General features: G+C 38.6%; 1 protein-coding gene across 1 annotated transcript in view; it reads left to right on the forward strand.

Annotated features, from left to right (window-relative positions):
- LOC135220940 (zinc finger protein 780B-like) overlaps positions 1-12,821 on the forward strand; it is a 116,873-nt gene extending 104,052 nt beyond the window's left edge. The window contains 1 exon segment of the mRNA XM_064258594.1: positions 7,235-12,821. Within this exon segment, the coding sequence (XP_064114664.1) occupies positions 7,235-8,368 (1,134 nt within the window). The 3' untranslated portion in view covers positions 8,369-12,821.
- The last annotated feature ends 1,544 nt before the right edge of the window (positions 12,822-14,365 follow it).

The raw sequence follows: 14,365 nt of genomic DNA on the forward strand, positions 1-14,365 counted from the left end.
TAATTCATAATTTCACTCTTGATGGTCAGATATATGATGTTGCAAATTCAATGGTGTGTGTGTGTGTTTTTTCAATGGTAAAATTTTAAGAAGAATTTGAAATTATGTTAATATAATTTCAAAGATTAATGCAGTATGTAATAGGATAGTAATTTAAGGTATTTTTGAAGTAGTATGTTATTTAAGGTGTACATTTGGTATTTCAACTTTCAAGATAAGCAGTTATAAGCGTTTTTAGAGGGGAGTTCTAAGTATTCGCGGGTTTTAACTATTCGGGGGCGTCTGGTACGCATCCCCTGCGAGTACGGGGGTTCCACTGTAGGCCATAACCTTTTCAATTTATGAATTGTTTTACTGCCTTGAACTACTAGCGTGCCATCGATAATAGTTTTGCTTAAAAGTAATTATCAGATGTCTCAGCATTCCATCACAAAGTAATTGGTTTATGTTATGCCTTTTCATTAGGCATTAACTTTTGCAATTCATGAATTGATTTCCAACCATAGGCATCTGACAAGACATTGATAATGGTTTTACCTTAAAGTAATTTTCAGATGTTATGACATTCTACTATACCTTTTCTTTAGTCCATAGCTTTGGCAAATTATGATTTGATTATAGCCCTTAGGCTTTGTGCAAGCCACCGATAATTGTGTTGGAAATAATTCTTGGGTATTTTGTCATTTCATTAGGTCCGTAACTTTTACAATTATGATTTATTTGTCGGACATATGCTTTCTCTAAGCCTCTGGTGGATAAATTTTTGACATAACCTTCACTTCCTTCCTTTGGAGAAGAACTGAAAAGTGTGAAGGCAGAAAGTAGTAAGGAGAGAATTGGGTGTTATGTTGACTGTTAAGAGTAAGTGTTCTCATTAGTCAAATATCACTCACACTACATAGCTACTAGTTTCCTGGCTCTGATCTCTGGCGTCAGGGGTGACCACCCTGGCACCGATTCTCTCCTACTAGCCTATTGTCATTTGCTCCTGCACCTGGCTCCCTTGCTTCCTTTCCATACCTTTGCCAGTCATGTGTCTTTGTTAACAGATGTTTACTTTATAACACAATAGCCATATGGTGGGTTTTGCTTGTAGGGGGAATGAATATGATTTTTCTCATGGGGATTGCAAGGAGGGATGTGATGGTAAATAAACAGTTTTATAAGAAGCGAGAGGCAGATAGACTTTGTGGGTGATTAGTCAGGGCTGGTTATAAATCTGGTGCATCTATTCTTTCCTGCCTTTCTACTTCCAGTGTTGCTCTTTCTCTCTAGGACTGATACCCCTCTCATTCTGTCTTTTAACACTCCCTATATGGTTCAGGCAGGCGAAAAGGATAGATAAGCTTGAAGACAGTTGAACATACATTTACTTAACCAGACCACCAGCCCTATTTTTACAAAATTTTATGTTTTATTTTACTTAAGTAAGTTCTGCCTTGTTGAGCAAAAGTATACAAAGATAAATATTTGATATGCCACTGTTTGTATCTAGGACTCAAATTCAGTTTTATATAATATGCAACTTACCTTGTAATTACGTAGCTATAAGTTTCATTCATTGGTAGCTAGAATTGTTCATACATGAACAAACCTTCGATCTTAACAATAGGATAGGATCATTTCTAGCACCTAGCTGGATCCGGTTAAATCGCAGATGAAAGCAAGGAATCTTGTGAGATCTGGCAACGTGTGCATATATTGGGTAAAGAGTGATCAAGGACCACGCACCTTTTCTTAACCGCCTGGGCGAGAGATCATAACATTGACCTCTCTCGGCCTTTACCTGGTTCATTGCCCATTTCGATTTTGTTTAGTGTGTGGGTGTGTGTGTGTGCTGTTATTAAGGCTTCTTTTGCTCCTTCTTGGCCTCGTCATCATCTGTACTCCGGAGCTCTAGGTTCTCCATGTTCTAGTTTTTGGCTTCGGCTGCGAACCCCCCCCCCCCCCCCCCCCCCCCATCACTTGCAGTAGGTGTCGCTCTATGTTTTTACAATAACGAATCCTTGTACGGAATGCCCTGCGTTGCCTAAAGAGGAGTGGAAGTTGTTTTATAGCCAGAGGGAGCATTGTAGGATTTCTTCTCTCCCTTTGTGTGTGTGTGTGAGTTTTTTTTTCCCTCATCTCTTCTTCCCAATGCTTTGTCTCCTGCTCCGATCACACCCCATAGTAGTCTTGTGCCTTTGTCCTCATCCTTTTCTTCCATCGATTCATTGTTGGAAGTATATGGAGGCCCTAAGGCATATTTTTGTTTGTCGCCCCTCCTTCTTTGGGAGTTAATTTGATTCCCGAGAGGGAGGAGGCTTTTTCATCATTGTTTTCTTTGTTTTTACAGAGTCGCAGGCATCCAAGATGGCAGCGCTTTGGAAGACCATTGAGCTATGGGGTTCTCCGTCCTTGGAGGATTTGCTGTCATCTTCGTGGGTAGCCGAGGTCAGTCATATATATTGCTCCACCAGTGACAGTTGCCGCTTCTTCGAGTCAGAGGGAAGCCATGGCGTCAGCCCCACTAGTGACGTCACGGGGTGAGCCATTTTGTATCGCTCCGCCAGTGGCGTCTGCTTCCCATTCGGATCGAGGGGAAGCCAAGACGTCATCGCCGCTTATGACGTCACTCTCAGTCGCCTCCACTGCGCTGCATCACTCATCTGTGTCGTCATTGTTCGCTGCCGTGACGTCATATCTGCCATCCAATTTGCTGCATCTCCCTTCATGTCATTGGAGCCTTCTCTTGCTGACCCGTCTGAGGCTTTATGCCAGCCGGTTCTTAAGAGATTGGACTCTGTTTTGGTAGATGAGTTGGCTGCCATGTCGGCTGGGAGGACTGGAAGCAAGCATGTTGCATCGCCCCCGCCTCCTGCGAAGAGATTGTGTAAGGAGCCAGTGCTGTCTTCCTCTCCTTCTCCCCATCTCTGCTGCGTCGGCGTATCAAGCGTTGGAAGGCTAAGGACTGTGCCCTTTTTTTGCCTGCGAGTGAGGAGCAACACGCCCGTGTTCCTGAGAGTGTTGGTGTTTCGGAGAGTGTCGGTATCTCTTCTTAGGTGCAATCTGCAGTGGCTGCTTCGCCCTCTCCATCGAGTCACAAGCGTGTTGCAACCTTCCCCGTCCGTGCACATGTTGCAGGCACTCCCACTTCTTCTCCAGGGCCTATCCGTCGCCGTAAGGATCTCAAGGCGCCTGTCAAGAGCTCGAAGATTGTGAACGCAGAGTTGGTGCAACAGGAGTGTTTGCCTGCCCCTCTCCCTGGTTCTTCCAAGAGTTCGACTGCGAGGGACTCTCATTCATTCTCGAGTGTATGAGATTCCTCCCCAGCTCATGTTCGTACATCTGCCATGCCCGTGCCTGTTCGCGGCCATGTTAAGGAGTCATCTGTTGGTGAGGGCATAGTGATGTTTCTGGTGTTGTGGTTGGTTTGTCCCGGGAGTCGGCACTTGGGTCCAGCCCACGCAGGTTAGTTGGTGTTTCGGGCTGTTTGGCTGCTGGTTCTTCCATTATTTTGAACGAGGAAGGGGGTTTCAGATGGACTGCACACCCTTCTTGTCGTTGGTCTCCATTGCTGAAGCAGGAGGGAGAGATGCAAGAGTTTGTCTCCCCGTTTAAGAAGTCGTCAATCTCTTGTGGTTTCAACAATTTGGAGAGTAGGACTCAGGCTCGGTCGTCTTACACTCCTTCCTGCTTGGAGCTGCGCAGGATCCCAAGTTGTGCATGAGAGCTTAGCTCCTCAGCTCAGATTGTCTCCTGAACATCCATCGACTGTCGATATTTATTTATCGACTAGATCCCACTGGCCCCCCTGCGTCACTGGTTACTCATAATCTTACGTCAGGAATTCTGATACCAGTCACTGCTCCTTTTCACCAGGCTCCTGTGGTTGAGGACCAGTCTTTTTTGTCCATTCAACAAAAGTTGGACAATATTTTAGGATTGTTTAAGAAATCTCCTGTGCATAATCTGCATCTGGACTTGTCTCCGTTATCTGGAAGCAGACCCAAGCTTCCTACTGCTTACACTTCTCTTCTTACAACTTTTACCAACTTCTCTCCTGCAGCTTTGGCTTTGCCAGTGTCAACGTATTTTATGGATAATAAGACGTCAGATGATGACTCTTTAAGATGATGCCCTCTTCATCAGCCAAGAGGGCATTACATGAAGTTGACAGTTGGCTTTTAAGTAAGAGTGAACAGAGTAAAGCTTCATTTAGCTGTCCTCCTGTCATACTTACACAGAGGAGGTACTTGTTGTATGTTACTGGAGAAGCTCCCTCCTTGGGAACTTCTGTCTCCTCCCAGGGGGACGACTTTGGTTTAATCAACTCCTCCCCTAGATTCAGCAAAAATTCTCTTCTCCACCTCAGAGCTGGACCCGTTTAATTAAGCATATTTTTAATGTCCTGGAAGTGTTTAGCATTCTAGACTGGGCAACAGGAGCTCTTGCTCATAAAATTAAGGACTGCCCCATCTGTCAAGAGGATAATTCTGCTGATTTTTTTGAGTGATTTCCTACCTTGACAAAGATATTACATAGAGACGGTTCTTTGGAGTCAGTGTTCGTTTGTAATGGAGAAGTCAGTTTTGGTGTTCCTACACCACTGAAGGAGTCATTCATACGTAGAAGTCCGTACTCCTGTTTTCTCCCTTAGACAAACAACATTTGTTCCTGTAAGCAACAGTGCTGCAAATTGCTTTGAGCCTCCAGAAAAAATCTATGCAGGACCTTCTTGCTCAATCTGTTAGACATCCAAGAGACTTCAGCTTTCATATCTTGGAAAATCTCCCTTTTGGATGCAGCCCTTTCATAGTAGAGCCAGACTGAGAAGTTATCCCAGACTACAAGCGAACTTACGGTTTGCCTCATGTGCAATCAAGAAGTCCACCACTTAGACAACTGCTCGTAAAGTGAAAACATAGTCTTTTGCAGACCGGTGGGAGTAAGGCTCCTATACTTTTGGGAATATGTAGTATTTTGGAGAGAAGGGAACAGAGTCCTGGATAATTCAGGTTCTGAAAGAGTGATATCCCATTTTGTTTATAAGAAAGCCTCCTTTAACCAACTAGTCTGTTGTATTGACTGCATGTCCTTCATTCTCCGAGAGGTTTTCAGCCCTCTCAAAAAGTATCTTCCCTTCGAGAAGGAAGTCATTGAAGTGGTCGAGGACAACCACTCTTCAGGGTTCTACAACCTTTTCATAGTGCTCAGGACCTCAAGAGGTTGGAGGTCAGTCCTGGATGTGAGTGCCTCGAATGTTTACATACAAAAGACCAAATTAAAGATGGAGAAAAGTCAATCCGTCCTTTCATCTACTCATCAGGGGGGATTGGATGATTTCAATAGACATGAGGAATCATATTTTCATATTCCCAGTCCATTCAGACTCAAGAAAATTCTTAAGATTCGTATTCTGGAACAAGAGTTCCGGCTCAAAGCACTATGCTTCAGACTGTTCACAGCTCCCCAGGTATTCACGAGAGTTTTACTGCTTATAGCGAAATGGTTACACCCAAAGGGGGTGAACATTTCGCTATATCTAGACGACTGGCTACTTCGATCCCAGTCCAAAAAGACCCTTCTGTTAGCTCAGGAATTAGGGCTTCTGATAAACTTTCCGAAGTCTCAGTTAATTCCTTTTCAGGAAGTATTTTATTTGGAGCTGAGAATAAACTCTCAGACTTTTCAGGTTTACCCCTCCCCCTACAGGAAGTGGAGAAATTCTTATCCCTGAAATCTTGCTCGGCAGGCAATTGGATGAGTCTTCGAGGGACCCTCACATCCATGGAGCAGTTTGTATCTCTAGGAAGGCTCCACATTAGATCCCTACAATTTTATTTTTTAAGAATAAATTGGGACAGGAAGAAATATCCAGACTGCTTTTTGTTTCCAATTACTCGAGAGCTCAAGGAAGACCTGCTCTGGTGGATGTCAAGAGGCAGGCTATCTCCAGGGAAGTCACTTTAGCCACTGAACCCCAACCTAGTGTTTTACTATGATGCCTCGGACCTAGGTTGGGGAGCTCTTCTAGGAGACAAGGAAGTGTCAGGGAGATGGACACCAGAAACAGAAGTAGTGGCATATCAACATGAAGGAGCTAAAGACTATTCACTTATCTTCAATTAAAGTGAAAGCCCATGAAGTAAGGGGCAGTAGCAACTTCTCAAGCTTTTAAGCACAATTTGTCTATTGCATCTATTGTTCGGACAACCTTTTTGGCGATGCAAATCAATATTTGCATCACATACTTTTGGGAAATAGAAACCATATATGAAGATTGCTGGCATAGTGTTGGGAGAGGGAGTGTAGGAAGTGTTCCTTCCTTTTCTTTCACTTTGTCTTGAAAGAAGGGCGTCGTGTCGTAGGGGAGCCCGGGTGTACTATATATATTGAGTACCCTCCAGATCAGTTTTTAATGGTGGGGTAGCAGTGTTTGTTTTTAATTTGGTGATAGGCAACTTCATTTATTATTCTGGTTGTTTGTTTGTGGTACTAAGCCTAGGGCAGAGTCAACTTTAATTCTTTGTCAGCAATCCTTTGTTGCAAGGGATCCCACTCAAGTAGCAGGCGACTCAGGCTATACCACCTCCCCACTACAAGTCAAGATGAGTGCCAACCAGAGGCAATAATTTCCCACAGCTACTTCCTGAACTGGTAAGGTAAGGAACCAGCAAGCATTTTTACCGATGCTAACTTTTATTTCTATTTTGATTTCATTACAGTTATTAATGTGTTAGATATGTCCATGTTCCCATCTCCTGCAATGTGGAATTCAGCTATGTAATTACTTGGTAAATTGCATATAATTATAAAAACGACATTTTTATAATATTGTTTTATATACAAGTAATTACATGATCAAAGTCCTCCCTCCTCCCTTTACGTGGACAGGACAGAAACATAATGAAGTTCCAAGCTGAGCTGGTTCCTCTCTTACCCCGAAGTGGGCAGGGTCAGTTGCCTAGCCAAACAAACTAGCACTACTGCGAATTTCCAAAATTTTAGCTGCCGACAAGTGAAACTTAAGGGTAATAAATTACTTTAGTAAGTACAAATTTAATATATAAAACCTAATTCTATTATAAATTTAATTTTTGAATTTTTATTTGTTAAATTCAACATTTATAATTATTTAAGTTGAATTGAGTAGTTTAAATTCTCTAGATGGCACTTATAAGTTCATAAGAGCTTGAGGAATTATGTACTATGTATTGTTGAATCACTTACCAATCATTATTTTATTACACAGGATAATGATACTGATGTGTACAGCAAAAGGAAGAGACCTCTTCGATGCAAGCAGTGCAAGCTTGTATTTAATGTCAGGGAAGAGTTAGCAGAACACCTTCATAGTCATGGCCATAATTTTTGTTATGAATGTAGCAAAGGTTTTTTGAGTTCTAGACGTTATATCATGCACATGAGGTTACATGAAGAAGGTTCATTGCTTTATTGTACAGAATGTACTTTCAAAACCCACAGTAAGAGGGGCCTGGCAATCCACTGGAGTGTCATGCATGGAGATGACCAGCAGGGAGATTCATATGACAACAAAATCCCAGAATCTGTGTCATTATTAATATGTGACGTATGTGGTTTTAGGAGTAATCATCTTAGAGGTTTTAAAAGACATGTAACTTGTATGCACTCAGGAAAAAGATGGAAAGAATCGATAGTACAAGGTGATAGGGTGGTTGAAAATGAAACATCTTATTACAGTTGTAACATGTGTGACTTCAGCAGCAACTGCCAGACAGGTCTAAAAAGACATATGACACGTAAACATTTTAAAGCTACTACTGCCAATGATAGTGTTGAACAAGAAGCCGTTTCCCAGGAAGATGACTCTTTAATTAAATATCACTGTAGCATATGTGAATTCAGTAGTATTCATAAGAGAGGTTTTAAAAAGCATATGTCTTGTGTGCATGATAAGTCAGACATTGTTTTAGACAGACAAATTGTAAGCAGTCATTCTGAAGATACTATTGATGATTCAAAAAGAACTTTGAGGTCATACAGCAAAAGATATGAATGTAAACACTGTAACAGAAGTTTTGAAAGTTTTAGAATGCTTCGCAAGCATGAAGTTATTTCATGTGGGCGATATGAGTGTAGATACTGTAAAAAGAGATTTGGAGCTGGTAAGAGAGAAGAATATTTAGCTCATCTTCAAACACACAAAGGAAATGAAACAACTTTCAGTTGCAAGATCTGTTCTTATGCTACAAATAGGAGGAGAAGTTTAAGTGATCACATGTGTAGGCACACAGGTATATATCGTTTCTCATGTCAGTGGTGCTCATTTAAGTGTATAAGACAAAATCGTCTCCATGCTCATATGTATCGCTACCATGAAAATGAATTAAGCAAGGAAAAATAAAATGTGCAAATGATGATGGTTTAGAAAACAAACTGGATTTGAATTCTTCAACAGACCTCCAAGCATTGGAGAATTCAAATTGTTTATCACTGCAGAATGATGGTGATCAGAGTGAAATATAAAAGTCTTGAATTAGTATTTGGATTTCAAATAGAAAATTACAATTCTCAAGAATTATTGTTGCTTAAAAAATAAGATTATTAGATTTTTTAATTGTAAATCATGTGGAAAAGGAACTTAAGAATGTCTTATTGACACATGGATTGTGAAGTTAAAAATTATCATTTTTACAGTTAGCAGTTTTTTATTCCTTGCTTATAAAAAAGCCAAAGAACAATTTGTCAGGTACAAAACTTACACAGTAGTACATGTATAATTAACGTCATGATTTTTTTTCTTTTCTTTCTTTCTGTATGGTGTGGTAAACTTTTTTTTCTCCTATGCTATGATTAAGGTACTGCCACATTACAGTATTTATAACTTGTCAAAGCTCTTTAACAATTCTTGTAGGATTGTTATCCTTATCCCAAATTTCCAGTTATTCGACCATCTTGTTGTCCCCATTCCCATCCAGGCAATCAAACACCACAAAATACATATTTTCACCTATGCTAGCTTTTGTAAACCTTTCAAAACCTTTTACTCCATAAACTACATTATGTAAGCAATATACCTCATTTGATTTAATTTCCTTCTTCAGTTTACGTTTGACATTTTGATTTAATTTACGATAAGGACCATTAGCTCAGTAATCCCTTTATACATTCCAGTCTTGAGACTACTTTCTTTTTCAAATATTTAGCAGCCAGTTTATCTTCTTTGTTTCGCATTTTCTGTGGCTTGCTTTATCTCTTTGCTATCATTTATTACATTTGATCCTGAATCTATATATGAATCAACCACTTTATATTGTCATTACTTTATTTCTGCTAAATTCAACAGTTGGCTTCCTCCTCTACCAACTTAACTTCCCATTAAGTTTAACACATTATCAGCCTTTCCATTCTCCATTCATGACCACATAATACTACAAGGATGTTGGAAGATAGCAGCAGTTGTTAAGAAACAACCTGGTGATGCTAATCATATTAGTACTAGCAACAGACCAGTGACACCAGTTCAGGTATCTGCACATTGAGTTTTTGCAAAGTACCCTCGACTTCCCTTCTGGTAATAACCAAATCTTCCAGGAATTTGTCAGACCCGTTAGAGTTTTTGACCATGAGAAGGACAAGATATTGCTGTTTATAGTATTTTGGCATTCTTAAGCAGCTTCAGATGCGAGACTTGGAAGGAAAAATTGATATAGGCATGAAAATCATTGTGCTGGAATGTCCCCCTATCAATCTGACATCAGAATTCATCGCCTCAGTGCAGATATGCTGTTTTAATCTCTTCATTTTATTCCCAAATAGTATATACTACTTTGTCAAGTATTGTCTTTGACTTTTAAATTGGTTAACCTGTGGTTTAAGCATTTTGCATAATATTATGACAATTTTTCACTGGAGCAGTTTTGTGTTTTGTGCACAAAAAAAATCTTCTGCAACTTTTTCTAAATAGACTTGGATTCTTAAAAACTATCTTTGTGAAATACACTATTCCTCAAGCCTACTTTTCTCCTATGTCAGATTCATTCTTGCAGGATGATAGCGCACCCAAAACAGTCTGCAGTACTTACCTATGTAATTGTTTTGCTGTAACTTCTAGAACAATTGCAACTTGCCCTTCATGTTGGTTTTATAATGGTTGATGATGACTGCGCTGGATAGGACTTATCCAGTGTTATTTTGCAAGTGTATTAATGCTGTGAGAAAGGTCTGGTTAGAGTTGCTTTTAAGTTTATCGGAAACTGTTCTGTATGAATTTCTTATTTGGATTTCTACTTGAATCTTACACATAGATGCATGTATTAATTTGTCCTTATTGTGTGATATTTAGATATTTTCAAATATGAGTTAATTTGAAAAAGTTTTACACATATCTATTTAATTCAATGCTTGTACATGACAACTATAACCATATTGGTTTTGTTACTAGAAAAGATTTATCCTAATCACTTTAGTAGATGGTTTTGATTCCTTGGGTTCCTGATATCAAGCCTGTATAGAACTATGAAACTATGAAATTTTTGTTGAATAAAAAGTAACTGCACTGTAGTAATTTCCATTATACTAGTAATTTATTAATTTTTGTGCCATTTTTTCAACAGATTTCTAAGAGGTAAAGAAAAATCTTAAATTTAAAATTTAATCATACATGAAATACACTGATTATTCATTCACAGAAATTGTAGTTACTATATTCATGGAGGCAGTCATAATTACCCACCTAGTTCTACTTATTGAGATCTCTTGAGCTTCATTTTAGTGCACTTGGTCTAAATTTCCATCTGGTACAGGTCATCGTTTCATGCCCATCCCCCATGATTTAATGGACTATCCTGCAGTTTCCATTGTTCCTTTAAAGGCCTGTCCAGATGAGCGGGTGTGATCGCCAGGCAGTGCGGTCAGTTGGCAAATTCTGCCGGGCTTAGCCATGAGCATTGTCCAAACGACAGAGTTGACAAATGGGCGGACTTGCCTGATGACGATGCCAATACACTGTTGAGTGTTGTACGAAAAACATGGTGGCTAGTATTGCTCAGAAAAGAAACTGTTGTGCTGCATAATGATTTGCGTATGTATAAAGAAAAAGATGAGTGTGTGGTGCAAAGATTGGCTAAATAGGAGAGATGTTTACGGGAGCCATACAACAATAGTGCGTAACTACAATATGCCTGTGATCATGATTATAGAAGCTGCTATATGAGAATGAGTGTAAGTACATTTCATCATGGCAACTGATTCCATATACTCCAAGCAAAGGTAGAGCCATACATCCAAAAACAAGATACAAACATGCGACACAGCAAAACAACAGGCTCGATAAACATGCAACACAGCAAAACAGGAGAGAGAGAGAGAGCGAGCTACTAAAATAGTCTACAAGAGAGAGAGAGAGAGTTATTATTAATAGGGCTTAGTTTTCCAGACCTCTGAGTCTTAAGAGAGAGAGAGGATCAGGCCCGCTCTTGTGGACATGCCTTAACACTTCTCATCAAGTGTCCAAACTATCTATTTTCTCCCCATGATTCCACAGCCTCATTTCAGTCATTTGTAATATGCTCTTCAAGCATATTAGTGATTACACCTCTTCAGCATTTCCAATTTTTTTGTATGCCCATGTAATTACTGTATGTGGCGCTGGCCTTACACATGTAAATTATTGTTCCGTTTACTGACGGTGTTGGTATTTTTATTCCTACTATCTTTCTAGATACTTGGTTTTCAATCTGCTGTAACCCCCAGGCAAAAGATTTATTAATTAGTGTTCCTCCCCCTTAACCTGTTTTTTGTACCATTTGGGCTTCCAAACACTTCATTTAAATTGCATTATACTGTAGGCATCACTTTTACTCCACTTATTAAATTCTATATAAAGTATTTACCAGAGTTCACCCTATGCATATACTTTACACTACTCTACCACTTTCAAATCATTTTTTTTTACGCAACTTTCAGTTCCCCCTTATTGTGTTCTTCCACCTTTTAAACATTTCTGTGATTTGTTTCTTTGATTCTGTTAACATTAATCCATGTGCATATAAAGCTTCCAGAAACTATTTTGTAGCTTTTTCCATTACTGTGATAAACAATAGTCATCATTGCTGATCACTGATGGGCATCAGCATTTATCTCAAATTCTTCAGATATACCACCCACTGATTACATTATAGAAACATCACCCACTTGGTAAGTGTTCACTCCAATTATGTAATGCCAAGTAAGTTGCTGGTGTTGGTACCCTGTATAATGCCTTCTCAATTCACATTAAATACGAGGTATAATCTCCTCTTCACATATTTTAAAAATGTCTTTCTATGAAGACTGACTTAATGGCTATGTATCAAGTAACTAAGAAATCCCAAGAGCTCTCAATAGAGTCAGATTTTACATTCTTTGTTGGTCCATTGGTTGAGTCATCCTGCATTTTTATTTAGAAAAAGAAAATGATTTTGTAATTTAACGAAAAGTTTTTTTATCTATAAATAAAACTATTGAAAGTGTTTCTGTGGCAAGCTTACTTCATGTGGTCCTGTTAAACCAACAGAACACATTCATTGTAAATTTCAAATGTGATGTACATTAAGCAGATCTTATTATGATTTTTATAAAGCATTTTAACTAGACAATTTAATAACATTTTTAGAGGAATGAGTGGCATAAAGGATTTCTACTTAAAGATTGTTTTAATTCTGGTTTAATAAGGCTACTGAAGTTGTAATTTATGAAATAGGTATAAGTTTTAATTATAAGAATAAATCCTTTAAATAAGAAATACGAGAATTGAGACTTCAATCGAGTGATTTAGTATAACCAGGTGTTAAATAAAATAAAATTAATAAACAGTATACTAGTATAACTTTGGTTAACCTTTAGAGGAGAGTGGTGTCTGGTATTTTTCTACCCTTACTCCACTTGATTTATTGTAATTGTTGACTGTTTCCATGTCCAAGCCTCAGTGCGTAATGGCACTGTTAGTTGTTTAATGGCCTGTCCACACTAGCAAACGTGCCCGTTGGGCACTTCCAGCTTTATGTTTTCTTGCTTCTAAAGCAGTGTTATGCGATTACCAGACAATCACATCATTTTGGTTCCAAAATCAGTTGGCCAGTATATTTAGTGGAAGAGGTTATGGAAACAGTGTTTGCCCTTCAGGCAGTGCCTGCTAGTGTCGACAGAGCTTAAGGAGATACGTTTTACAGTCCCCACCCTACTTGTAAACATTCAGATACAGAGAGACAGGGTCGCAAGTTAAAACTGTAAGGACAGAACACAAGGAAGAAGAATCTGTTCCTAACCCCTTTCCCAATTATCATGAGTAGTCTGGTGATTAACTATCATTTATTCTTCTTACAATCACAAGAATACTCTTTCATACTGTCAAGATATTCCTACTTGAATCCTCTCGATTAACTTATTTGAATTCCCATTTTCTATACTTCCTCTTCCCATAGGAAACAATTATTGTGCATGTTTGTCAATAAATGGCACAGTGCATTGTTTACTTTATGAACTTATAATGTCAGATGCTGCTCCTGCAAAAATTTTTCCAAGTTTATAACTATCAAAACATGGAATAAATATTAAATGTTGAATAATGCATTAATCTGAATTTTATTTTTATTTTTTTACCTTTCTGACATACAAAGTAATTTTTTGTAATATTGAACAATATAAAAAGTGTAAAGAGTATAAATTACAATTCCCGAGTTAACTTGGAAATGCAGACATGATATACTATTTCATCCATCACCTCAAGCCTATTCTACCAGTTTAAAAAAAATCACAATTTCTTTACATTTTATGTACCATTCATATTAATATAACCTGTAAGATACAGTATGTATAGTGTACAGTGGTCCCCCTTATTTGTGAGGGATGCATACCAAACCCCCCACAAATAGCTGGAACTCCTATAAAAATGCTTAAAATGGCCTACAGTATTTTGTTAGTTAACACTGGAGAGAAACCTACTAAATATTTTCATACCTGGTTTTTTAATAGTTTTATCACAAAAAGTGCATTTCATGATGAAATAAAAAAAAAAAAAGTTTATGGATATTTCTCAGAAAAATACCACGAATAGGCAAATTTCCCGTGAATAATGGAGGGATATGTTCCAGAGAGAAACCCGCAAATGTGCGAGTCCGCAAATACGGGAGTTACACTACGTTATATTTTAGGATTTAAAATACAATACTGTACTGACTTTGATATACTACTGTACTTCACAGCTGAAACAAATTTAAACGTATTACGAAAATTCATGGAACAGTGAATTTAGTGGTATATTAATGATTCCCAAAAATATTTAATTTAGTCTCCTTGAAAGGGAACCCTTAACCTTGAAGATCCAGGCCAATTGGACTGTAACCTAACCTAAGATCTTGAC

Source organism: Macrobrachium nipponense, chromosome 2, assembly GCF_015104395.2.
Source record: "Macrobrachium nipponense isolate FS-2020 chromosome 2, ASM1510439v2, whole genome shotgun sequence".
Taxonomy (NCBI): Eukaryota; Metazoa; Arthropoda; class Malacostraca; order Decapoda; family Palaemonidae; genus Macrobrachium; species Macrobrachium nipponense.